This window comes from Poecilia mexicana, unplaced genomic scaffold (genome assembly GCF_051168715.1).
Source record: "Poecilia mexicana isolate PSO_F unplaced genomic scaffold, ASM5116871v1 scaffold_2, whole genome shotgun sequence".
Lineage (NCBI taxonomy): Eukaryota > Metazoa > Chordata > Actinopteri > Cyprinodontiformes > Poeciliidae > Poecilia > Poecilia mexicana.
Genome location: NW_028263371.1, coordinates 35,306,019 through 35,332,730, shown reverse-complemented (window position 1 = coordinate 35,332,730; position 26,712 = coordinate 35,306,019). Strand labels below are relative to the sequence as shown.

General features: G+C 38.8%; 2 protein-coding genes and 1 long non-coding RNA gene across 5 annotated transcripts; 2 read left to right on the top strand and 1 right to left on the bottom strand.

Moving 5' to 3' along the window:
* The first annotated feature begins 2,430 nt into the window (after nt 1-2,430).
* Nucleotides 2,431-3,819, top strand: LOC148160814 (uncharacterized). The gene is made up of 2 exons (XR_015765964.1): nt 2,431-2,881; nt 3,521-3,819. It is a non-coding gene; the product is annotated as an uncharacterized LOC148160814 (long non-coding RNA).
* Nucleotides 3,820-5,188: 1,369 nt separating this feature from the next.
* Nucleotides 5,189-15,461, top strand: sts (steroid sulfatase (microsomal), isozyme S). The gene is made up of 10 exons (XM_014976640.2): nt 5,189-5,387; nt 6,893-7,070; nt 7,618-7,739; nt 8,529-8,651; nt 8,774-9,185; nt 9,969-10,105; nt 10,571-10,708; nt 11,461-11,620; nt 11,731-11,852; nt 14,299-15,461. The coding sequence occupies exons 2-10, from the start codon at nt 6,910-6,912 to the stop codon at nt 14,649-14,651; spliced, it is 1,728 nt and encodes a 575-aa protein (XP_014832126.2). The 5' UTR covers nt 5,189-5,387; nt 6,893-6,909; the 3' UTR covers nt 14,652-15,461.
* Nucleotides 15,462-18,965: 3,504 nt separating this feature from the next.
* pnpla4 (patatin-like phospholipase domain containing 4) lies at nt 18,966-26,420 on the bottom strand. Of its 3 annotated transcripts, XM_014976643.2 has the most exons (8): nt 26,286-26,414; nt 23,039-23,094; nt 22,565-22,752; nt 22,387-22,481; nt 21,582-21,717; nt 21,413-21,478; nt 21,181-21,333; nt 18,966-19,697 (listed from the first exon to the last, which is right to left on the bottom strand). In XM_014976643.2, exons 3-8 carry the CDS (start codon nt 22,742-22,744, stop codon nt 19,566-19,568), a joined length of 762 nt encoding a protein of 253 aa, XP_014832129.2. In that variant the 5' UTR covers nt 22,745-22,752; nt 23,039-23,094; nt 26,286-26,414; the 3' UTR covers nt 18,966-19,565. The 3 variants fall into 3 exon arrangements, with proteins under 3 accessions (XP_014832129.2, XP_014832128.2, XP_014832130.2); XM_014976642.2 differs by lacking the exon at nt 23,039-23,094 and having other exon boundaries at nt 26,286-26,420; XM_014976644.2 differs by lacking the exon at nt 23,039-23,094 and having other exon boundaries at nt 18,966-19,641; nt 26,286-26,420.
* Nucleotides 26,421-26,712: the final 292 nt, after the last annotated feature.

Genomic DNA, 26,712 nt, shown 5'->3' with positions numbered 1-26,712 from the left:
TAATTCAATGTTGAATTGTCATCACAAAGGTTGCATGTTTGGTTGAGGTCGACAACTGATGGTGGATCAACTATAAAACAACCATTCAATTCTAGCCAATTAACTAATGTTGAAACTGTGTCATTGAATCAATGTTGTTTTGTGGTTGACATCAAATAAATGAAATGCCAACGTCGAATCCAGTGTGTTTCAGCACTGGTCCTCCAGCCCCTACAAGTTTTAGGCATTTCCCTAATTCAACACACATGATATTAATTGACGTCTGATTAACGGGGTTTTGCTGAACTGAAAAAACGCAGGTCAGTTTGATTGACGTCAAGGTTTGGGGAAGAACTACCCAGATAGCACACGATGTTAATTTAATGTTGAATTATGATCACAAAGGCTGCATGTATGGTTCAGGTCAACGACAGAAGCTGGATCAACCATCAAACAACCATTCAATTCTAGCCAATTAACATTCATTGATTGAAATGCCACATTGAATCCAGTGTTTTTCAGCACCGGCGCAGGCACACTGCCCTGCAAGTTTTAGCCATTTCCCTAATTCAGCACACATGATTTTAATTAACATTTGATTAACAAGGTTTTGCTGAACTGAAAGCATGCAGGTCAGTTTGCCTTGAGGAAAAACTAGTAATCAAAGTGTTCAGGTGTTTTTTGCACCCCTCACCGCCGCCTGCCATTCAAATGCCCAACCCCCTTCCCTCCACCCGCCAAAAACACACACACACCTCTTTCCCCCCACCTGGGCCCATCTATCCCTCAATCAGGTGAAACAACTTTAATTTTAAGTGAGGGTTTTTCATTTTTTAAAAGATTGTTTTGGCTAGTGGCCTTTATTTGATGGTTAATTGACAGGAAGGTGGGTAATGAGAGAAGGGGGGTAATGCAGCAAAGGTTGCCAAGGTCAGGAATTGAGCCTGTGACAGCTGTGTTGAGGACTGAGTCCTTGATTGTGGTTTGTGCTTAACCCCTGCGCCACCACTGCACAACCCCTTTTAGGTGAGGGTTAATCACGTTTTAACTTAAGCACTATGTGTTGACAACACTGAGTTGTGATTCCGTTCTGTACCCAGATTCACTAGCGGAACAAGTCAGCGTTGGGCCGGGGGGCGGGGCTAATTACCGGACCCCTAACGAATCACCAGGCCCCTGACGTTTATCGCCTGCGCTACCAGAAACTGTTGAGCGAGGGGCGGGGAGGTTGGTCTGCGTTTTTTGGTTGATCTTTACCCAGGAAACACATCGGCTAAACCGTGAGTGAAACGGTCACTGGGACTGACTAGTATATATTCCATTGAGGGAAAGTAACTTTAACATTAAATAGACCTTTCTCAACAGGCAGTAGACTTTCTCAGTCTATAATCAGATATTTAAGCCCCCCCCCCATAGCTCTGCGCCTGCCCAGATTGCACATGATGGCAATTCAACATTGAATTAACATCTTTTGCCAACAAGCCAACAGCGAAGTGGCTGTGTGTTTGGGACATCCCACTCATGTAAATGGCGGGGGTGGACTGCTCCACTCCTTACTCCTTGTAGTAAGTTGTAGATGTTTTTGTGTCAATATATCACACACAAATGGTCAGTAGGACTTTTTTATGAAAAAGAAAGAAAATGTACAGAAATGAATCTTCACCCACTATCCTTTACAGAGGTTAATTTAGAATGTAATACCCCCCACTCACTAATAAAATGCTCTGACCCAGAGCTCTGATGAGGAGGAGAGGAGGGGAAGGGGTGTGGCAAAAGAGCTGACATTGATTCAACATTAATTCAACATTGATCAGTCGTTGATCAGACATTAGCATTTAATTCATTAGATTTCAACCACAAAACAACATTGACTCAATGACACAGTTTCAACATTGGTTACTTGGCTGGAGGTGGATGGTTGTTTGATGGTTGATCAACCGTCAGTTGTTGACCTCAACCAAAAATCAACCATTCTAACTATAATTCAACGTTTATTTACTGTTGTGTGGAATCTGGGCAGTTTGTTGCAGCCCTCATTACCTCCTCATCTCCCCCTACTCCCTCCCAAACCTCCCCCACCCACCTGCTCCTCCCAACCTTCTCCTCTTTACCCCCTCTCATCCCTTCTTCCCTCCCCCTCCTTGAGCTCTGGGTCAGAACATTTTATTACTAGGTGGGGGTTAATCATGTTTCAAATTAAGCACTACATGTTGAGAACAGTGGGTTGTGATTCCTTTCTGTACATTTTCTTACTTGTCTGTAAATATTATTACTGACTGTGCATAATGTGTTGACACAAAAACATCTACAAGTCTGTACTAGGAGTTGTACAGTCCACCTCCCCAATTTTACACTTGTGGTTTGTCCCAACCAAAAAGCCACTTTGCTGCTGGCTTGTTTGCTACCGGCTTCTGAATTGAATTCTCCGCTGAGCACTTTTATGGTAAGTTTTTCAATATTACTTTGATCTTAAATGTGTTTATTGAAAAATAAGGGCATTGTTTTGTGCCCATAGTAATCCTGGTTATTTTGGGGCAAAACGGATATTTTTAATAATTGAGGTCATGTCTCCTTTTGTATTATTTTCATCCTACCCACCACTCCAGGCCTAAGTATGAAATCCTGCGAGATTTTGTGGGATTTGAGTTTTTAAAATAGGGCGGGGCCTATTGTTTGGTCTTGGAGAACATGTGGTGGACAAGGAAGTGTAAGGCTGGCTGGTCCAGGTGGGCTTTAAATTGTTGTGATAGTAATCACTTGTTTTTAACTTTTTATTATGATATGCTTAGGGTCGTGCTTAAATGAGCCTCTGTACCAGAACAGCTGAGTTGGATGATTACATGACCGTCTGCAGCCATCAAGAAGTGCAGAAGGTTGTTAATCATCCACAGATTCAATCCAGGTGAGGCAGAAGGGAAACATTTAACATGTAAGGCAGGTGAAACACTGAACTAAACCTGCTAATGACTGATCCAGTCTGTTGATCCTTGGATTGGTAACTGGTTAAATTGAACTGGACTATTATTACTTGTGTGGGATCTTTATTAGCATATAGACACTTTTTAAGGAATTTAATCAACTTATTTGGAAATATTTGTAGTTGATGGAAGATTGAACCAGCTATTTGATGGAAGTTTATTCTGTAAAAATTATAATTTTTCCAACTACACTATAAATCACCTTTTGTTCTATTTATTTGTCTCTGGTGTGTTAAATAAACCTGATCCTCCCTGAGTTTTATTGTTAGGTTTTCTGATAAACAGCCCTTTATTTTAAATATTGATTTAATATCAATATCATAAATCCTACACTATACTGCAGCTTGATGGGTAAATGCAGTTGTATATGTAAACATTAAGATAAATATTAATGAAAGATTAAGATATTAATTTAACAGTGAGTGTACATGGGGAACTATATGGTTTGTATTTGTTCTCAGACCTGTAACCAGTACACTGTTTAATCTTTCATTGTGTTTCAGAACTTTTCAAATGTTTATCATATTTCTAACTGGCACCTTCCTCACTTTTATTTTTTTCAGCTGTTGCTCTGCAGTTTGACCGAAAGCTGACTCTTGAGGACTGCAGCAAAATTGTCAAGAAGTGGCTTCATTATGCGCCAGAATGTGAGGAAGACATCGCAAGGAATCAAAGTGACGCCAACCAGAGTCAAACTGGGGTTACCACAACTTGTACTGTTTCCCTACTTCATACAGTACAAAGCTTAACTTCATGGACTCTGTTCTTCTGTGGACAACATACTGTTGTTTTGACAGTCAAAAAGGAATCAAATATGTTTAAAGATCTGTCCCTCTTTTCTTAAATAAAATGTTAAATCAAACCCATGTTGTCATTTTTAAACTTTTGTACACAGTTTACGCATCATCTGCCAATAATACAGTGTTTAACACCAGTGAAGAAACTTTTAGTGGCATGTTATGATGTAGACCTATCAGACGTAAAATGTACATAAATCCTTAGCTTTCATTCAATATAAAAACAACCCAAATCTGCATGTACATCCACAGTCAAATGAGTGTTGAATCAACACTGATTCAATGTAGAATTAACACAAATCTGCATGCAGATCCACGTTCAGCTGATGGTTGAATGAACGTTGATTCCTAACTGATTCAATGTAGAATCAACACAGATATGCATGCAGATCCACGTTCAGATGATGGTTGAATCACCATTGATTCCTAACTTATTCAATGTAGAATCAACACAGATATGCATGCAGATCCATAGTCAAATGAGTGTTGAATCAACATTGATTCAATGTAGAATCAACACAAATATGCATGCAGATCCACGTTCAGATGATGGTTGAATCACCATTGATTCCTAACTTATTCAATGTAGAATCAACACAAATATGCATGCAGATCCATAGTCAAATGAGTGTTGAATCAACATTGATTCAATGTAGAATCAACAAATATGCATGCAGATCCACAGTCAAATGAGTGTTGAATCAACATTGATTCAATGTAGAATCAACCGAAATCCGGATGCAGATCCACGTTCAGATGATGGTTGACTCAACATTGATATAATGTAGAATCAACATTGATTCATAACTGATTCAATGTACTATCAACACAAATATGCATACAAGTTGACATACAGATGATGGTTGAATCAACATTGATATAATGTCAGTTATGGTTGAAACCCTAACGTTGATTCAACATACAAGTCACCGACCACTTTCAATGTTGTTTCAATGTCAGCGTTCAACGTTGATTCAATGTTTCTGGCTGACATTGATTCAATGTTGTTTCAATCATTCTGTGCTATCTAGGTTGTTTTATCTTCCTTTTGTGTTGAGCAAAGCTTGGTGAACAGTTCAACACCAGGTGGATGGCAGGTGCTTCTGCTGCACTTGCCACACATGAGTCATGTTCTCAGGGTTGATCAGGCGGAGACCTGAGGTGTCAGTCAGTTCCCACATAGGGTTTAATAGTTCCTGGATGAGGTTCTGGGTTTCTTCAACCCCTCTGGTCCTTCTTATGCAATGTTTAGCAAACATTGGCCAAAACCTGTGCTTCTGTGGGAGGATAACCAGCATATTATTTTCTTCAGCTCTGAGCTCTTAGCTTCTTAAAGGCAGCTGACATAACTTTGAGCATAACTAAAAATGCAGATAAGTAATAAAAATAAAGATAAATAAAAATTAGATACAACTAATATTGACAGTCATTGAAGTTTAAGTAAAAACTGAGCTAACAGGAGAAGATTACTTTGCTTTTAAAGATCTACACTGTTCTAATACCTCTGTGCACTGTAAGTTTATTTTGAAACTCAAACAGGAAGTACTGTTCTAATTGAACGTGAAACTGATTTACTGGCAACCAGCCTTTCCTGCTCTTTTGTTGTGTATGTGACTGCAAGCTGATCTGCACGGTAAGAGGAAACAGACTGTTTATTTTGCACTGCGTGTTCTTCATGTAGACGGTTAGCAACAGAGACGGTACACAAAGACAAAGTAACGCACCACGTGACCTGTTCCAACGTGTCATTGCTGTAGCTCTCTCCTGTGGCGATGAATTGGAGCAAAGTGAAAAACATGTCCACAGAACACAGAGGAAGTACTATTAACAGATAATTTAGGAAATAGTTTGATTTCATTGGGTAAAAATAAAATGGTGTTGTTAGAGGATTTAAATGTTCTGTATGGTAAGAAATATGCGAAGGGAAAAGAAGGTTTGTTTGAAGTGTTGATTTTTACTCTTTGCAATTGATCATTTCCTGCACAGAATTGCTCATGTTGCAGAAAGACTGGAAACTAACTGAACTTCATTGAGCAAGTTCAGACTGAGCTCACTAGAGATAACCTAATGAAATTGTGACTGTTTTCAGTAAACATGTGTATGGTATTGTGTACATACTTGTAATTGTATAACCTTTGCTGTCTTTTGGAGAGGGCTCCCTTGAAAATAGGTTTTAATCTTGTTTTAAGTCTCTGGTTAAGTAAAGGTAAAATAATATAAAAAACAGGGATCACTAATGCAATCCAAGATTTATTAGTATGTTGAGCTTTGTGAAGTTGCAGAGAACTTGTATATTTCTCTCTTTCACATTATTGTGGAGGAACTTAAGCTCATTCGTCTTTGTTCTGTTTCTTCAGTCCATGCAGGTTTGTAGGCGGTTTTCTCAAAGTTAAAGTCTGGACTTTGACTGGTTGTTGTGTTTCTTCTCTTTTCAGTCATTCTGTTGTAGATTTGCTGGTGTTCTGGGTCATTTAGCTGTTTTATGACTGTTACGACTGGCTCAAAGTCATAACAAAACTGGAAACCATGCAGTGGTTAAAGTGCATAAAAAGGAATATTTATTAACATAAACAACAATGGATTGTGGATGTCAGTATCAGTGGTGTAATGCAAATGCTTGGATGTGTTGTATGAGTGCATATGGAACTGTTGAAGTGCAAAAGCAAAGAGAAACTCAAATGTGCAAAAGGAGGGGAGCTGAGGCCTGGCAACAGCACCACAAGCGTCAAGCAGCAGAGTGGATGCCGAAGGCGACCCAGAAGATGGAGACAGCCAGGTTTAAATACTCTGCTCCAAATCATCCAGACCAGCAACACCAAAGGGGAGGAGCACAAACACAGACAAAAGCACCTGCTACCCAGCCCACAAGGCCCAGGGCTGTAACAATGACAAATGTCAAGCCAGCAGATGGTCTCGCATTAGTATCTGCAATTCTTTAGTACAGAGGAGTTCATTGTCAGGTTAATGACTACAAGGTCCCCAGTGTCCTGTGTTTAGTTGGTGTCATGTTTTTTTTTCTGATATGCTGATATCATTCCAAATAATATTGATCCAGAAATGTTGTGCCTTCTACACATAAGACTAAGGTGTTGAACAACACACACATCACACCAGTGTGCTCATCTGTATCTTCCTCAGACTTTCTACTGGTCAAAATGATGTCCGCTTTGATGCCACATCCTTATCTGCTCCTGATGTTGCTCTTGGTGGGGAAATCTGTGCTTCTACAGGAAAACATCAAGCCCAATTTCATCCTAATGATGCTGGATGATCTTGGAATTGGAGACCTGGGGTGTTATGGCAATACAACATTAAGGTACAACATCAGATTGGTTTGGCAGAATATCAGCTTTAAAGATTAACAGGGTTGTGCTTTTTCATATAGACTGAATTTTTTTATTGGCTCTGGTGACCTTTATTTGAGAACGGTCAGTGGGTAATGAGAGAAGGGGAAAGATTCAGATTTGTGACGGCCACATCAAGGATTAAGGCCTCCATATATGGGTTGTGGCATGTTTGCAGCACCCTAAGGTTGAAATTTGACCTGATTTTTGGTGTGCAAGTTCATTGATTCACAGTCTGTACTAACACTTTTCCTAGACTTAAACTCCTTTGGTGATCTTTTGAATGCTCTGGAATAGGGTGGATGCAAAAGTCTGCATTTACCACAACCAATGCCCAGTTACCAATGTAAAGGTGTGCTGTAATGAAATCATGAAACGCTTCAATAACATTCTAATTTTCAGTCAATGTGTTTTCTTCAGCACATGCAGGCTTCAGTTGCTCCTGTCAAGTTTCAGTAAAAACCCAACTTTGAAAGGCCACTGAATGTGACTTGTTATTGTTGATCATGTGATTTATAGGACACCCAATATTGACCAGTTGGCACAAGAAGGGGTGAAGCTGACTCACCATGTTGCTGCAGCAAGCCTCTGCACTCCAAGTCGAGCAGCATTCCTTACGGGACGATACCCGATAAGATCAGGTCAGTTCACCCAGAAACACCAGAATACATAACTGAAACATCTGAAATCTCAATTCAAAAACACAGTTTTTAGTTATGTACCAATCGAATCTGGGAGTTGAAAGCATTCTCATGGAAAACAGTAGGATTGACACTAACTTGTTGGTGAGCTCCCAACTTCTCCAAACAGAATGGATTCTGATATTTAGAGAACTGATCAGTTCAGCATTTACATGGTGCTGTAGCTTAGCTGGTCAAAGTGGATGTCCTGTCTTTTAAACATCTGCCCTTAGATAAGCAAGCTCCTTTAAAGGAGAATATATGTATGAAATCTTTAGAACAGGGGCAGATCAGTTGTGGATATTTGTCAGAGTCAATGTGGTGTTTGTTTTGTATTTCTATTTGTTGCCAGTTTCAAGACATAATTGCCAGAAACTTTTTCAGATTGACTTCGCACTATATTTTATCATGTCTGAGTCAATGATGTAGCTTTCTTTAAAATAACATGACAAAGCAGTTTTCTACACAAAGATGGCAGCGATACAACTCTCTGTATCTGAGAACGTCAAAACACCTGGCTTGTCCCCAGAAGATCCTGGCATCCACGACTTGCATTGCTTTTAGATGAAATTTTACCACTGGGAAAAAAATCTAGAAGTAAATCAAACTAAATGAGCTCATTGAGTTTAGCTCAGGTTTGATGGGGGTATGCATATGTACAGTTCTCTGCATTCAAACTCACAATTGACTGGTTGCACTTAAAAATGAAATAAGGAATTACATTCTCTCTCCCATTCTGTTCTCCAACAGGTGTAGCTGGTAATTTAAGACCAGGGGTCTTTATATTCAACGCAGCGTCGGGAGGTCTACTGGCGCGAGAAGTTACTTTTGCTAAAATTGTTAAACAACAGGGTTATAATACAGCTCTTATAGGTGAGCAATACTCAAATATTCACCTGGACTACTGTAAGCAACAGAAAGTGAAATTTTGTACTAACTTTTAATTTGTAAGTGGTGACAATGTGGAGTTAATGCAAATGTAATTTTTTTTGCAGGGAAATGGCACCTTGGACTTAACTGTGAGAGCAGTGATGATCACTGCCACCATCCCAGTGTCCATGGCTTTGATTACTTCTTCGGAATCCCTTTAACTAACCTGCGAGACTGCCAGCCTGGACACGGCACTGTTTTCCAAATCCATAAGTACTTACCGTACGGTTCGCTGGGAGCAGCCTTGCTCAGTGCGGCTGTTCTCCACTGGAGTGGTCTCATCCTGCTCCGAAGACGACTGATCCTGGGTCTGCTGTCTGTGCTGGCTGGGGTCACCATACTGGTAGCAGGATTTATCAAGATCATTCCTTATTTGAACTGCATTCTCTTCAGAGATCACAGCATTGTGGAGCAGCCGTTCACTTTAGAAAACCTGACACAGAAAATGACTTATGAGGCAGTGGACTTCATAGAGAGGTATGGCACTTTAACTCGGCTCATGTAGCTCAGTGTTTAAAGTTAGGCTCAGGTAGATTTAGCTTACAAAGTAATGTTTCTCCAGACTGGAAGTAATTTTAACATGTTGGAGTGCTGACATGAATTTAACAGAAAAATAATTCATAGCCTTCTGTATAATCATTAAACATATTCGTCTAATTGCATGTTTCCTCTGGTATTTTAAGGATTCGTGTTTGGTGATTATCTTTGAAGTTGGAAGGCCACCAAACCATCGCTGTAATTTTTAGCTCCCTCCACAGATTTAAGTCAGGACTCTGTCTGATCCATTCCAGATCACTAATATTGCTTCCAGACAGAAGAAACATGTTTGTCAAATTAAAAGTTTCCTTAAGGAACCCCATGGAAAACGCCCTCGCATATAAACTAATACTTTGACCTGAATTTCTCTGAACTCAGAGGAAGAATGAGTGATGGAGTGATGGTCTGGTACAACTGAACACTTACTTTTGGTTGCACCAGAATCCATCACACGATGCCCACATTAAAACATGGTAGTGACCACATAATGGTCTGTTCTTTAGTTGGACTTTGTCATTTTCTGACAGCTTCTCTCTGACAAATTTAGTTGCTTTTCAGTTTAAGTGACACATTAAAGGTGAAATTCTTTTTTACTTAATCTGAAATGACAAAGGGCTAACTAAACTTGTATATCCACAGTTTCTCTATGTATTTAAGAAACAAGAGCATTAAGAATACATCCTCAATAAATAATAGGAAATCAGTTATTGTCTGTCTCTGCAGGAACTCAGGAAGGCCTTTCCTTTTGTTTTTGTCCTACCTACAAGTTCACACGGCCTTGTTTGCTTCTGCTGCGTTTAAAGGAACAAGCAGTCATGGTGTCTATGGAGATGCTGTTCATGAAGTGGACTGGAGTGTTGGTGGGTCAGAGCAATTGAATAAGAATATAGTATAGGAAATATGGGTGGAATATTAATATTTTTTCAGCACACAGTAATATTTATTTAGTGGAATGCTTTAAGAAAGAAAATTCCCAAAATACAATTATTTGCTGCTGTGCTTTTTTTTTTAAAAAAGGTTTGGTTGGCTCTAGTGGCTTTTATTTGAAAGTAGTTCGACAGGATAGAGGGTTATGAGAGAGGGGGAAGACATGCGGCAAATGTCACCAGACCGGGAATCGAACCTGCAACCACTGGCATGAGGACTAGGGCCTCAATACATGAGTTGTGCTTTGCCCCTGCATTAGAAAATGTTCTAAAATGTAACGTTTATTTGAGATCAGCAACATTTATACTTTATTTTCAACTATGTCACAAAACATTGGTGTTCATGACTTCATCAGATGGAATCCAGAAAACCTAACGATAATTATTGATTCCTTCCAGGCCAGATCCTGCAGACACTGGACAGACTCAGAGTGAGAGAAAACACTCTGCTTTATCTGACTTCAGACCAGGGTGCTCATCTAGAGGAGCTGACTGCTGCAGGCCAGGTGCATGGAGGATGGAATGGAATATATAAAGGTATATCACAAAGAGGATTTGGCTAAAGTTGATATTGTTCAGAGTCTGTTATTGCCAGACCCCAAATGTGTTGAAATGTTCATATAAACAGCTAAAAACCCAATCTGCCAATAGTCATATTCATATACAAAATAAAACTTTACCTGTTTTTCTTTGCAAAAAGTTCTAGTTTAGTCAGATTGGATGGAGATTGTCTCAGATGAATTTAGGTCTAGACTTTGACTGGGTCATTCTAACGCATATGTTTTGATCTAAATCAGGTCATTTCAAAAGAATGTGAATACTTTTGTGAAGGTCTTTATATTACCTTTAGCTCAATAGATTACAACAAAATCATATATTAAATTTCTGATGTACATTTTCTTTATTACTGGGTAGTGGGACAGTGTCTTCATAGTGTTCCCATATGTTCATTTTTTTCCAAATGTTGCAAATAAAATTTTTATTATTATTGTTTTTCAGGGAAGTTTTAAGGATAAAACAGTCTTTTTGAATTATGGCAACTGCTTCTTTTACTCTCTAAATTTGTCTTGCTGGTTTTCCAGAAAACGTTCCGGTCAGAGTGTGCCTCTGCCTCTGCAGAACAAACTTTGTCCTGAATGTTGTTGAAACTTCATCTGCTGCTAAAATGCTGTAACCTTACAGAGGAGTCTGGCCTTATGAAGCCCTTTGTTACCATAGTAACCAACCAAGAATTTCTGTTTTGGAACTAGAAATGCTTCATTGGAACATTGTGTTCTGTGTTTGAGCAGCAGGGAAGTCTACCAATTGGGAAGGAGGGATCCGGGTTCCTGGAATTCTGAGCTGGCCGGGTCAAATCCCCAGTGGCAGAGAGATAGATGAGCCCACCAGCAACATGGATCTGTTTCCTACTGTTGTTCATCTGAGTGGAGCTGCAATTCCACAGGACAGGTTTGTCTGCATACACGTCTGCCAATCAAAACCAACCTTGAGTTTAGGAGTTTTGTTGGTTGTGTGTGTTTCTGCCACACGACTTGCTGACTGTGTGTTCTTTTTTGTAGGGAAATTGATGGCCACGACCTCATGGATTTGCTACAGGGAAGAGCTGAAAGGTCCAACCATGAATTTCTGTTTCATTACTGTAACTCCTACCTGAACGCAGTGAGATGGCATCCTCCAAACAGTAAGTCCCACGATACAGAAAGTTCTGACTTCATGCTGTGGTTTTATCCACACTTCAATTTACCAAGTAAAAAAAATCTTTGAAGAATAGTAATGGACAATAACTGCAAATTCATATGTGGGACTTGATTAAAATGTTTAATTCAATTAATTGCAGGGTCTATATTAATCAATTGCAATTTATCATATCATATATTAACATTTTCAATTAAAAATCCATTTGCTGCTAAATCATTGAATAAATAAACATAACAAATATTTATTGTTTTGACAGCACGTTATGAAAAGCCGTCTGTCAAACATTCAATTTAAAACTAACTTCACTGCGGGAGTAAAACTACATATTTGGAGTGAAGGAAAAGAATTATCCAATCAAAACCATTTGACAGCGGGGTTGGATTAACGGGGACAGGGTTGGATAGTGGCAAGAAAGTTCTCATTAAATCTGCACCATTGGGGATTTTTCAGTGCTCGATGGTGATTCTTGCTTCCTGTTATTCACCAATGAATAAGTACTTGTAAAAACAGTAGCATTAAAGAAAACTTCTGCTGAAATTACTCTTGTAATTTCTGCTCCAGTTCTGACCAGCATTTTTACTCTGATGCACAAAGTCAACCATCAACACTACCATTTCCCTTTACAACTAAGTGTCACATTAAGCTACTGTTTGACTTGTGGTAGCATGCTGATATACAATTAGACTTTCTTTATGCTCAAAGTGAAGTTGCTTCTAAAGAGTTTTAGAAGAGAACTCATAAGAGAAAACATTACAAACAAAACAACAACACAGTTTTAGATTGGTCCTTCAGTTAAAGCCATGATTCCAGTGGTTTCATTGGAAAGTTTGCAACAGAGTGTAAGGTGAGGAGAATCTGCTATCTTCACCTGTTCCACTCCCATCCTTCTATGGGAGAATGTAATTGTTCTTAGTATATCCTCTGTGTTTGGCCAATTAAAATCAAGTTTCACGTGTGCTCAACTAATTCCTTTTGGATAGGTTTATTTTGTGGACAAAAACAACCAGTTTTATTGATTACAACAATAAACGGTCACAGTTTGTGGTTCTAGGTAATAACAATGTCTTTAAAATCAAGTATCTGCCGAAAAACACTGCAAAGCAGTTTGGGATTTATTTTGACAGAAAGTGTCAAGGTTTTTAGGTTTTCTAGCTCTAAAATATGATGGGCTTTTAAAGTCAGCTATTGTACATATAAACCTATGGGACCCATAAAAAAGAGCAGGTTTTAGATGGTAGTGACTACATGTAGCCAAACACCATGGAACAGCTGACCAGGAAAAGGTAACTGATCTTCAATGTCAGTTCTGTAGAAGAACTCTCGAAAATTGAAGGAAACATTTTGTTATGGTCTGACCAGTAAGGCACAAGGACAAAGGCATATATAAAAAAATATGTTCTATTTATTTAAAAATAAACTTATTAACAAAAGGTTTTCAACAACAAATCTCAAAAATATAGCAAAATGGGCCCAAAAGAAATCAACTCAGGCATACCTAACTCAGGATAACAAACCAAAACTGACCTCACTACTGAACACACAGGGGAATTTATACACACAGGTTAGCCTACACAACCGAGGAGGGGTGGGAGAAAAGACAAAGACAAATAAACATAAATGACTAATTTAAACTAAAACATTCTGACTTTAACACAACTATAAAAACAAAATAACCTAACCCCAAAAATGTTGTAGCGATTGTTCCATTAGTGGAGAGAGGAAGAATCTTCAACATCAAGCCCCCTGCTTCCAGCAGCCTGATGGATTGTTCCACTTCCTGGTTTGCCTTACAACCAATCATCTTCCCCCAGCCAGTCCTTCAAACTCAGCAAACAAAATAGTTAAATAAATATAAGGTATTTACTAAATGTGTGCACCCATAATAGTAAACATCCTAATGCAATAACCACCACCAAAAAAAGTGAAATTCAAAATATATTATATGAAAACATTTAATAAATACTAACACTGGGGAAAAGATGGAGGAACCTCCACACATTTAATAAGAATGACGTCTATAAGGTGACCAGTCGTAACAGAACTGGTACAGTCTCAGCTGGTCTCCCAACACAACATGTCCTTGAACCTTTCAGAGTGGTGAAATCAGGGCTCTTCCAATAACTTGATGTTAGACTTTTTGATACTTTCTATAATCAGTGACTGTGTGCTTGGAATCATTGTCCTGCTGGACTGTGCCGTTTCAACCATCTGCCTTTGAATTTGAGTTGAAGTCCTTCCTGATTGTTATTCCATCCACCTCCTTAGATGTGTTAGAATCGTGCAAAACTGACCTTCTGCACGATTACATCCTTCTTAGATTGACTCAATATAGAGTTGCTTTAATTGTGGATATATTTTTTAGCTTCATGTTATTCTGTCCATAAACACCTTGTCATCTCACATACATGCTTTTCCTGATCATCCCACAGGTAGCTCCGTGTGGAAAGCCTTTTACTTCACCCCAGACTTCTATCCAGCAGATAAAACAACCTGTTTCCACACACATGTCTGCTTTTGCACACCAGATCACGTGACCTACCACGATCCTCCACTTCTTTTTGATCTCTCAAAGGACCCATCAGAGTCAAGGCCACTCACCGCTGACACAGAACCGGCGTTCTACTCGATTCTTGCTGCAATGAAGCAGGCAGTGAAGGTCCATCAGAGGTCAGTGAAGCCTGTGGAGAGCCAGTTAAGTGCAGCACACATCATGTGGAAGCCCTGGCTGCAGCCCTGCTGCTCCACCTTCACACAGCTCTGTCAGTGCCAACAGGACAAATGACCCGGGGTCAGTGGACGACCTCCATACAAAACTTCTTCAAGCCCAACCTAAACAAAAAACTGAATCCAATTAAGAACAATCCACCTAGAATACTAACTTTCAGGAATAAGGAGGATGAAAAACGGAGTTTATGACATGGCATGGAATGAAACTTGTGAAGAATATTCTATAATTTTCTTTGTACTGTATATAAAGTCTGCACTCTGTAAACCTAATGGATTTAATACGCTATCTGTTTAAAACATGAAGTATATCTGAGTTCGATTAAGCGGATGTCATCTGAGACAGTTTCTAACAGTTTCACACAGACCTTCAAAAATACAATGCGAGTAATTCATACTATGCAAAAATTTAATGAATTTAAAAAGATATTTTAAAACATGCAATTGAGAGTGATTGGCTTTTGATGTGTAAAACAATTCAGCTCCACTAGCAACTGGAGAGAATTTATAACATCATAATTAAAGTAAAAGGGCATTGCTGGAGATATTACATAAACCCAATCACCTGCATGTCATTTGGTCATGTAATAAATTACAACCATTGTGATCAGATGTTGTTGGGATAGATGGAGTTCTTCAGTGTAAAGTTCTGACGGATCCAAAGGTTTTAATTCTGGAAGGTTTTTGGGACACAAAACAACACAAAAACTGTGTGGTGAAACCAAACATTGCATGTGTCGTCCCTCTTGTGAAGCAAGTATTAGAAGCACCCTGGTGTTGGAATGTGTTTCTTCATCAGAGGAATACGATTGTAACAAAGTCAGGGATCAGATTAAAAATAAAGTAAAATAAAAACATAGAAAAGCTATCTTGCGCTTTGGTTGTACTTCATATTAATGTGCTACTTTGTGTTGGTTTGCAGCATAAACACAAACTAGAGTAGATTTTTTTTGCAACGTTTTCTGTTGAATGCTCTTCCAAACTTTTACTGGAAAATTAGACTGTTCATTGAATTTTTAGCAGAAAAGATCTAAAATATTCTAAAGAAAATGTAGCTTAGGAAGCTAAAATAACTAGCCACAACACTGCATGACATGCTATGGCTGGTGTTTGCAACACAGCCACTCCAAAAGCAGCATTAATATTTCTTGCCACTGATTGGCTGCATCCCCAAGGGAAGACCATGGATAAAAGCTTCTATGGTAGATCTAGGAGGGTTTCCATTTTATGTATTAATGCATGTTAAGGTGTATTTGCTGTTTCAACTATTAAAATAGGTACTTCTAACTATTTTTTGATGGGGTCTAAAGGATTTGTGGATTACAAAGTGCAGCTGTGATCTGTAACATCTGTAATTACTGTGCAGTAAACGTTGACACTAAATTATAATCACACTAAGGCACTGTATATAATCATATTATATACAAATATGAAAATATTACATATGAAATGTTCAGCTGTAGAGGACAGAGATGTGCTGCACAGGTTAAAGTGACTGCATGGAAAGTAGTTCTCAATGACAGAGCAGCATGCAGCTCAGTGCTAAAATCTGCATATAAATGAGAGTGTATAGTTCAATGTCACATCCTTTTTATAGGAGGGTGATTGGCAAAAACCCTGAAGTAGCTGTTGTGTAATGAGTACTGCCTCAGAATAAGCTGTGTTGCTGCCAAGCACTGCAGAGACGGAGTTAAAAGCAGCCATTACACCTGCTGGATGGAGCGGGCAGCTGACAAACGCTCACTCTGACGAGCGTCCATTGTCTTCTCAGTAAACCAGAGCATGGCTATCACAGCTGGAAGCTGTGCAGGTGTGTAAAGCTGAGCATCATGATGCAGAACGGGCGCCGTTTGCTTGTTTGTGTCCACACAGCCGCCCACTCAGCGTTTCATTACTGGGGAAACGATGAGCTGAATAACGAAGAAAAACACAAGCTGGGGATCATCAGTAAGGTCTGAGCTGTAATTTAAGGCCGTTGCAAATAACAAAAGCGGCTGAAATAACAAGAGGCCAACATCTGCAGGCATGTTTTCTGTAACATGACTGAGTTCTTCTCACTGCACATTCATAAAAGCGGAAATGTTTCATATGAAATGTTTCATGGCCACATCACAATACTCTGCTCCATGAACATCAATTCACCAAAACATTAAACAAATAACAATTATAAAAATGTGACTACTTGTTTAACTTCTGTTAGAGCTGGGTTTGTGTTAATCATGTAGGCTCTGTATATGGAAAAAGTTCATTTTTCCCAAATTTCTAAAGGCAAAGAAATGGCTAAAAAGTAAAAAGAAAGAAAATCGGTGTACAAAGGTAAACTAAGAATGAAAAATTCTACATTAAATGTCTAATAAGAGTAGACAAATAAGTTAAGTCTACAATTTAGTTTAGAAGTCTGTAATTTTATAGTCCTTTCTAAATTTATCAAGAGAATCTTTATACAGTAGATGTAAATATTTGCTCACCATCACTATCTTCACATAGACACACTGGTAAACATTTATCTGGTCTTTTATTTTGTGGGAATTTCATTTTAGAACCTCTGCACAGCTATAAAGAAATATTCAACCTTTCTATGAGGTTATTGCAGCATTATTTTCTGGATCATTTCATTCTATCAGAAGCTTTTAAAGTGAATCGAGATTGCTGGGCTGACCAGAAGAGTCATAGGGTCGAACTACCAAAGCCACTTAAAGAAATGACAACCATTATTATCTTTGCATGGGTTTCCATCAACTCTAATATCATTTTGCTGTTGCTGCCAAGAAGAAAACCTTCTTGCTGTGACATAAATGTAGCCTGTGATTTTAAAACTTTTCTACATGTTTCTATGCTATATCACTAGAGTCAGGCACGTGCAGGGGGTGGGAGGAGGGGGTCCTAGGGGTGCTTGAGCACCTACCCCTCTTGCCCCCAAGTATCCCTTTTGGTCATTTTTAATTTTTTTTTTTGGTATTATTTCCTAAGCCCTCTTCTGACACATAACATGTACTAAAATTATTTGGTTTTGTGTTGGGGTTTTTAGCCCCCCGGTCACCTTGTTAACTTTGACCTTTTGCCCGTGACGCATGACGCAATTGCCTCTCAGACAGAGATAAGGCGGCTAACTGGAGCTCAACGCAGCGAACGTTCCAGATTACAGATCAGTTTTTGGTGAATTAAAAAAAAAACGTTTTTGGTGAATAAAGTGGAGAAGACTTATTACTTGTCAGATGACAGAAAACGTTGAACGTTGTATCGTTTCTGCTTCAACACGGAGTAGTGGTTTAACCAGAGAGGTATTTATTTTAGAGGCATTTATTCCAGCGTAAGGTATCTTGAAGGAAAATAACACTTAAGTAAAAGTCCAACAAGGATATTCATTTATAAATATAACTCACCCTGAATTACCATGATACATATAATGTATTTAATAAAAGTGTGTCATTAATGAAGGGGAAAAAAACTCAATCCAGACTTTAGGGTCTGGTTCGTAGAGTATGAAGTACCGGCCCTGTATGATGAGCTAGACCCGCTGCACAGCGCATCTCTGCAGTTGGATACAGAGGGACAAACTTTTAATTTATGTGGTTTTAGTAGCTCTTTGATTTCGTGTCTATTGAGTTTTCATATCAGCTCTTTTAGAGCCAAAACTCATGTTTTGGTTGCCCAAGCTTCATGGGACGAGTTGTTCTGGTCTCCGCGCAGGTGAGGTGAAGGAGCGTAAGGCGCGCTGAAGTGTATGGGAAAACATAATTGGCACCCTCCAGACGGGGTTTTGGCGCCCCCTCTGGTGCTGCGCCCCTATGCGTCGCATGCACTGCATACCCACTTTTTGCGCCACTGGGGAAACCCTGTATAAAATTTGAATATTTTGACCTGTCCGTCACTTGGACACAATGTTCCATCATTCTGAAAAATCCAAGATTACGATGAAGTCTCTGAACTTCATTTTAATGTTTGAGCTAGAAAATATTTAGTTTATATGAGTCAGTGGTTCTCTTTCATAATGAATAGTTTTGGAAGGATCTGTATCTTACAACAGACTTTGAAATAACTTTTTTGTGAATTCTTGGAGCTAAAAATACTTATAAAATGGCTCTTTATGTATTTGCAGATGTGACCTGTTAATAAAACCTGTTGGAAAGCCGGTGACAGAATTACTTGATCTGTTTTAAGTCATCTACAGATGTATTGAAAGCCAGAAACAGGCAGTAGAGATCTCTGTTCATCGATGAACAGTCTGGACCTGCAACTGAAGTTCAGCTTTCTATTTATAAAGCAGACAGAATTTTGCCAATAATGTAAACTAACTGAACTGTGATTTAAATCATTTGAAATAACCCTTAAACTTTTTAACATCCAATAAATGCTCTACATACACAGAAAGAATGTATTAACTGTAAAATAAATCATTTATTCTTAGACAACTGAGGTGATGAGGGATCTCTGTTTCACTTAAATAGGATGTTTACAAAATAAAAATGTATCTTGTTAAATACATTTTAGGGTTAAAATAAAGAAAAGGAGCTAACAGTTGCGAAAAGATAGAATTTCTTGAAGAACTTCCTTCTTAGTTCCTTATTATAGTAGGATGGATAGAACAGTCATTAAAATAAACTTTTACACAAATTATTGTATTTGTGACCATCATTTCATGCCAATAATATACAGTATAAATGAAAGCTTTTCTCAGTTGATCTTTGGTTCCCGTCTCCACCTGCTGGAGGAAAACCAAACAGTAACCCTGCAGAAACATCAAGCACTTCAAAGCTTCCAGCCCCCATGATCTCTTAGTCCTTCAAGTTAAGGAAATGAAATGGCTCCTTGGAAAATTGATGAGTAGTCCATGTCCACATGAGGCACCAGCATGATGTTCTGCTCCAGTCAGCAGAAGATGAGCGTCTTCCCTCATTTACACTATAAAATAACCCTAAAGAAGTCGGGAGTCTCCTGTAAATGGTGCTTTGCATCAACCTGAGGGTTAGGGTCAGCTCATCAGGTCTTCTCGCTTCAGGAACCGCACAGCGTCAGTGTGGCCTTCCTCACATATGGCATGCATGGTCCTGAGGGATGGAGGGAACAAAGCCTGGTTCAGACGTTTGACGTTCTCCATGGAAAACTGTGGAAAGCAAGCAACAGATTGCATTTGGAGCAGTGAATATGTGAATTTGGCATTCACATATGCATTCAAACCGCACCAGAGTTCACTTCAACCACACCAACACTAAGGTTTGTTGTCGGACCAGAGTTCGTGTTTTTGGTCAGTTTCTCATTCACACCTCCCCAAACAAACGGAACGTTCTAGACAAATGAACCAGAGTTCCATTAAAGCGGACTAAACAAGGCTGGTGGGAATTCAACTTTAGTCCACAAAACATAAAAAAAAACATCAGTGCACACAGTCAGCTTTAGAAAGACCATTAACCTTGTCACAGAAGCAGGCATCGAACCTACATATAAAATAACTTGAATTATATTAAATAAAAAAATCATCACAAACTAACAAGAGTGATATACATTCAATGTGGAAAGTTCTAACAACTTACTCAGGATTGTACTTAGCAACTTTAAGAGTTGTCCTTTACAACCGAATACAGTCTGAATTCTAATGTTAATATTCCAGATTTTTTTCAGTTCTTATGTTTGCTTTAAAATATAAAATAAAAATATTCACTGTGAATTTAGAAGGGAGGCTTCACACATGAATGAAACCAGAAGGAGAGAAGGATGAGGAAGGAAAGATTCAACAAGAAAAAGACTGGAAGGGAGGGAAGAAAAAGAAGGAGACAAGAACAAAACAAAGGAAGAACATAGGGACTTTTTCAATATTTATGGAAAATATTGAAATGTTACAGGTCAAATGTTTGAGTTAGTTTCTGGAAATTATCTCAAATTAGAACATTAACTACATGTTTTAAGATATTCATCTTTACCAGTAATAATACAACTTGTGAATCACTCTTCTCTTCTGGAGTTTTTTTTTGCAGGATATGTTCTGTCAATGCTGGTTCTAGCAAACAATCTCAGTGTTTGATTCTTCATAAGGCAGTCAAGAAATTTGTTGATTACTATCACATACCTAAAATGTTTTATTGTCTGTCAAATTTTACATCAAAAACTAACTTTTTGGTTGACTATAGCAAATTTTAAATCTTCATTAATTAATCTTAATGTGTTATTGAAATAATTGTCAACTAATTTAGTAATCGAATAAATTAGATTAAAAGTTTTTAATTATAACTTTTTTTAATTAAAAAAGTTTATTTTTTTACTATAAAAAAATAACTTTTTTATAATTAAAAAAAGTTAATTATATTTAGACATATTTAGAAAGTAAATGAACCAAACTTCCACAAAATATACATAACATTTTACATTTAAGATAAAAAACACCTTTGTCTACCAATATGTTTAACCCAAACTCCTTAAGTCTTCATGTCAAATGCTTTCAATCCTGACACTTTCTGCCTGGAAATGTTAGCTTAAACATGAAGGCATCCCGCATCAGTGTTTGATTAGCAATTTTTCATCACTGCAAAGAAATAATGACATTTAAAAACACTTTATGCCAAGTATAGATATTGTTAATGCTATTTACTCACCATAATTTTCATGTTGGCAAGGCTGAGCTGAGTGTTGAAGCGCCCCCTGTGGACAGGACACACATCCTGCAGTCCAGCAAAGGGAGACACAGTGATGGTTCTCCCCACAGGCAGGATGGGCAGGCTGTCCGTAAACCCTCCATCAATCCATTTCTAATAAAAGTCAGCGAGTGTCTCAGAATAAAAACCACAGCCAGATTTTAGACAGTATTACAGACAGAAACGGAGCTACCTGCCCGCTGAACTCCACCGGTCTGAGCCCGGCATAGAGAGGCACAAAGCTGCTGGCAAGCAAAGCCTGCAGACATTAATAAACAAGAAAGCAAATAATTTTCCTGTGACCTAAACAGACAATGAGCTATGGAAGAGTGTGTGCGTGCGTGTGTGTGGTGGACACTGACCATTATGAGCTCATCCCTGGAGGGAAACCTGGAAACGATGTGGTTCTTCCCACTCCTGCAGTGAGTTATAGAGACATAAAGTCGTTCGCTGGCCAGACTGTGAGCTTCACTGGGCAGAATCTCCTCTAGTGCTTCCCTGCAGACACACATTGGTCAGAAGATGTCAACGAGACATCACACACAAACACTAAGGTAGTTCACAATCTATCACATTTTTCTGTACTTTCTGGGTTATGACTTAAGGTCTCCCATTTCAGCAGGGCATCTTCTTGCATGCCATACTTGTTTCAGATTTTTATTAGAGATGCACAAATCCAGTGTTAATATCAGCATCATCCAGATATTGAAAAAAAAAGTCAATATCGTGACAATGTGCCCAATCCAAGAGGACAGATCTATTCAGTCTAATTCTATGCTCCGTTATTTATTTTATATTGTATTTAGAACTCCTAAATATGACCTAGAAAACAGATTATATTTTAATCTATTTTGTTTCTACATGTTTGTTAGCTTGTGAAGCTATTGGTGTATTTCAGCATGCTGCACTGGTGCTGACTTATCAGTACATTTATGTATGTTTAACAAAATAAACATTTAAGTCAATTGTTTTTCTTTATCGGATCAGTATCGGTCCATACTAAACTTCAAATATGAGTCAGAAGTGAAAAAAGTGGATCGTGTATTCTTAATTTGATTGATACATGTGTGATTTTTGTAACAGGCAAAATAAGAACACACATGGCTAACTACAGGCCAGTTACTTTAAGAATGCAGCTGCCATTTAGCATTTAACTTTAGCATTTACCGTAGAATGAGCATGAAGTTGAATCCTGGTGTGATGGCACCAAACCTCTGTTGTCTCACACTTTCAGCAAACTTGTAGGTGAACTCTGTGCAGTGCTGAAGGAAGGAAACAGACATATCATGCTGAAATTGTCTGACATCAATCATACATTTATATCCTCTGTCTGCACCCATCCAACCTCCAGCTTATCTGGAGCTGTGATGAGGACAGCAGCCACCAGCGCGCCGCCTGACGCTCCTGCACAGGCCCTCAGGGAGCCCAGCAGCTTGTCTCCATGACGAAGAAAGGCCCCAACAGCACCCAGGTGGTAGATCCCCATAAAACCACAGGCAGCAAAGGACAGGTTCAGAATGGTCATTGTTACGCCTGCAGAAACAAATCAATATGACAACTTCCAGAAAAACCAGCTGCTCTAAAAGAGGTGTAAGCCTTCACCTCTGAAGGAACTGAAAGAACAGTTTTCTGAGATGGTCAGGTGCAAGAAACGGGAAAAGACAAACTTGAACTTGTGCAATTAATCTGTTTAAAAATTCTTGAAGTTGTTGGTTGTTTGATCAGTCCAACAGCTCCATGTTTCAAACAGATCACTAAAATCCCAAAATGAAAGCAGATGACTGGATGTATCAATCTGACTTGTTTGATCGTTTCTCACCAGTTGATTTTTAAAGGGCTGGATAAACGTTTCCACAGAAATCACAGCATACAACCCTGGTGATGGAATGAAAAATATCTCATCACACTCAGTTCCATTCACATGACATCATAACCACTCAGCTCTATTCTCCTCTGGAAAACACAGAAACTTTTGAAAAATGTGGATTACTGAAACGCTCTTCCTTATTACACCACTTAGCCTGGCTGCTGGGTCCAAGGCTAGCCTGACCGTCCTGCAGAAGGGACACATTAATGAGACAAACACCAGGGGGCTCTGTAACAAAACAAGTCCAACATCCCCACTGAGCCTCTGGTCATCTGGCTGCCTTTAAACTTTAAGAGGCAATTATGCTAAGTGGAGTCACAGAGGCGATAACCTGAGGCTGCTGACTGACTGTGAGCATGAAAGATACGGTCAACAGCCATTATTTTTTATTAGAGCTCCCCACACACAGGTGGCAACGGGCCAGACACTGATGCTCCACAGCTCAGAACACTTTGAACAGCGTCCGCTGAGAAAAAGAGTAAAAATATTTAATTTCTGTTTCAACCTGCTTTCAGGATGGGCTCTGTTCTGCTTTCACAGAAGGAAAGGCTAATTGTTGAGGTCAGGGAACATTTTGAGCAAAGTAGCATAAAAGAAGAATTATGTCTCTAGGGACGATCTGCTCAGGAGATGATGCTCTACTAGAGATTTAATGTTAGGAAACATTTTAACCTGCCTCAGTATTTCTGATGTATAGTTATAACCACATGTTTAAAAGGACAGACAGATAATTAATAACTCATTTAATTGTGTTAACCTGAAACTAATTTAATATCAATCCTGCAGTAAAGCCATCACATGGAGAACCACTGTATGTGACATGAAATGACAAATGTATGAACAAGTCAGTAGAGCAGAAACTGAGAAAAAAGATAAAAAGCACCAATTTCTGAGAAAAGTGTGTTGTTGTTTTTTCCCCCAAATATACTTGCTGAATTCATGAAGGAATCACTCCATGCTTTAAATATCAGTTTCAGATATTTAAAATAATAAACTTTGTGACTAAAGTCAGCTTGTTTACAGAGTAAATCTGAGGCATTTCATAAAGTGTGTGCGTGCGTGCGTGTGTGTGTGTGTGTTGAGTGGGAGGGAACTCAAAGCTGATTATCATACTGGGCTTTACTTCCAATGTGCAACTTTTTCAAATAAGTTGCACATTGGAAGTAAACAGATGGCTTATTAATAACTCGAACACATCACTCAATCCACACCGATAAAGGCGACAGAAAGAAAGATACTTTGGAGATGACAATATCCAGCATAAAGATACTGGTGAAAAGAAAACAACAGCAGGACTGCTTATGTGATTAGAGGAATTCATGTCTGCAGGGACATTATTCAGTTTCTCTGGGTGAGTTGCAGAGCTTTTACTGTTTTTGGAACACTTATGATACATATCATGCCTCTGACACGCAGAGCTAGGTCTGCACTGCTGTGGCTCTGCTGAGTGTGATATGATGGTGATGAGACAGTGAGCGCCACACCCGCACCTACTAACTGCACCAATAACACTTAAAATGAAATGATTATTTATGTCAGGCTTCCTTTGGTCTGAAAGAAAACATTGTTGAACATGTTACATTCATTGTTTTTTTCCTCTTATTTGAGGGAATATCATGCTGTTCTCAGGACAGCTGAGAAACCTTCCAGCAGGGGTCCCCAAACTTTTTCCTGCAAGGGCCACATAGCTGTTCCTTTCTCTGGTCGGGGGCCGGTCTTAGTTTTTCGAGAAAGAAACCTTAGAAAATTCTTGTCAACGGGGGATGTGGGGTGACGAAACATTCGCGCTTTCAGATAGATTTTTACCCAGAATGCAAATGGAAAAAACCATGAGTGAAACGGTGACTGGGACTGACTAGTATATATTCCATTGAGGGAAAGTTAGTTTCACATCTGCTCAAGCCCCCTGGTGGTTGAAGAAAAATCCACATATAAACCAGAAAATACAATATATGAAAAAAAACACTGAATGATCTATGGTATGAGGAGGCGGGCCGGATCCGGCATTGTTCAGGGGGCCGGATCCGGCCCGCGGGCTGTAGCTTGGGGACCCCTGCCTTCCAGTGCGTTCCATGGAGAATTCTCCCACAAGAGTTCAGGGTTCTTACATGACTCCTTACCTAAACAGTTGCTCACAGCCTAGTTGGAAAATGAATCAAAATCTGATTACCTCTAAAATATATAGATTTTTAGATAAGTAAACTACCTGTTTAGAGTATTGATGTGACGTTCATGAGCAATTCGATTTTGAACGGCTCGATTTTTTTTGGGTTTGTTGTGACTTAGGTTGCTAATGATGCTCTGCACTTGTCAAAAGCTATTTTATTTTAATTTCAAGTAATTTATTTGTCAAATAAATACAATACATAAATACAACTAATAGAAATGGGAAGATAACGTTTATGTTCAATGGAGCAGAAGAGGATTTTTGTTTCTGCCAAAGCAACTCAATTCTATTGTTGTTTTATTATGCTTCTAAATTGCAAATAGCCCTAACATGTTATTAATGGATCAAACACGTGTAGTAAAGAACAAACTACATGTTCTTTACTACATAAATGTCAAATATCAGGTATTTGACATTTATATTTTAAAATGTTGCATTTTATGAAAATACATAACTATTTTTTCTGCAAGAACATATACTGTGGTTGTATTTTGTAGAATTTCAATATTAATTTACTGTTATTGCAAAGTAATGTGAATGAATATTCCCAAGAGCAGATTGGGGGAGAAAAGTTGGGTAGGAACTTTAAGAGCTGATTTCTCTGCAATCTCGTTTTCTTAGTGCCAACATTCAAGTAGCCATATCTTTTTCATTTCTTTTTTATGTCCAGATTTCGCTTAGAATCAAAATCTGCAAGTAACTCAAAACACCTCCGAGTAGACTTCTTGCTTTGTTGTTGCCAGGGTATGTTTCATCATCCTCCGTATTGACGGTATTCTTCGTTCAAACTACGGTGAGCTAAAGGAGCAGTCAGTAAAACAGGGCTGTCCAAAGTCGGTCCTCAAGGCCCGGCATCCTGCATGTTTTAGTTGTAACAACCTCAGCAAGTCAGTGTTCTGCTTAGGCCTTCTAATGAGCCATCATTTGATGAAGGTGTGTAAAACCAGGGAGAGACTAAAACATGCAGGATGCCGGGCCTCCAGGACCGACTTTGGACACCCCTGCAGTAAAATGTGTCCAAGGACAACCTACCGTGTTTCAGTACCACCTCGGTGAACAGGAAGCGGTTGGAGGACTGCTGGATGTCTATTATGTCAGCTAGAACTACATTTTGACAGGTAGGACTCCGTGTTGCTCAGCCGCCCCCTAAACACCGGAAGTAAACAATTCAGCTCTGGGTCCATCTAAAGAATTTCAAAATAAAACTGACAAAGTTCTGAACCTTCTTATCTTATCCATAAACTAATCAACAATTATCGGGCTTATATCGCAATGCTATTCACCAATATCTCCAGCCCTATCATGTCACATTATGTCACACATTATGTCAGTGCAGGCTGCACTCTAAGATGATTTTTAAGGTAATTGTAAGTTTGTTATTCCATAAAGAATTGGAATATTTTTGGAAGGCAGAATAGAGAGACCAAGACATGAAAATATGCATCCAAACTGTAGGTCT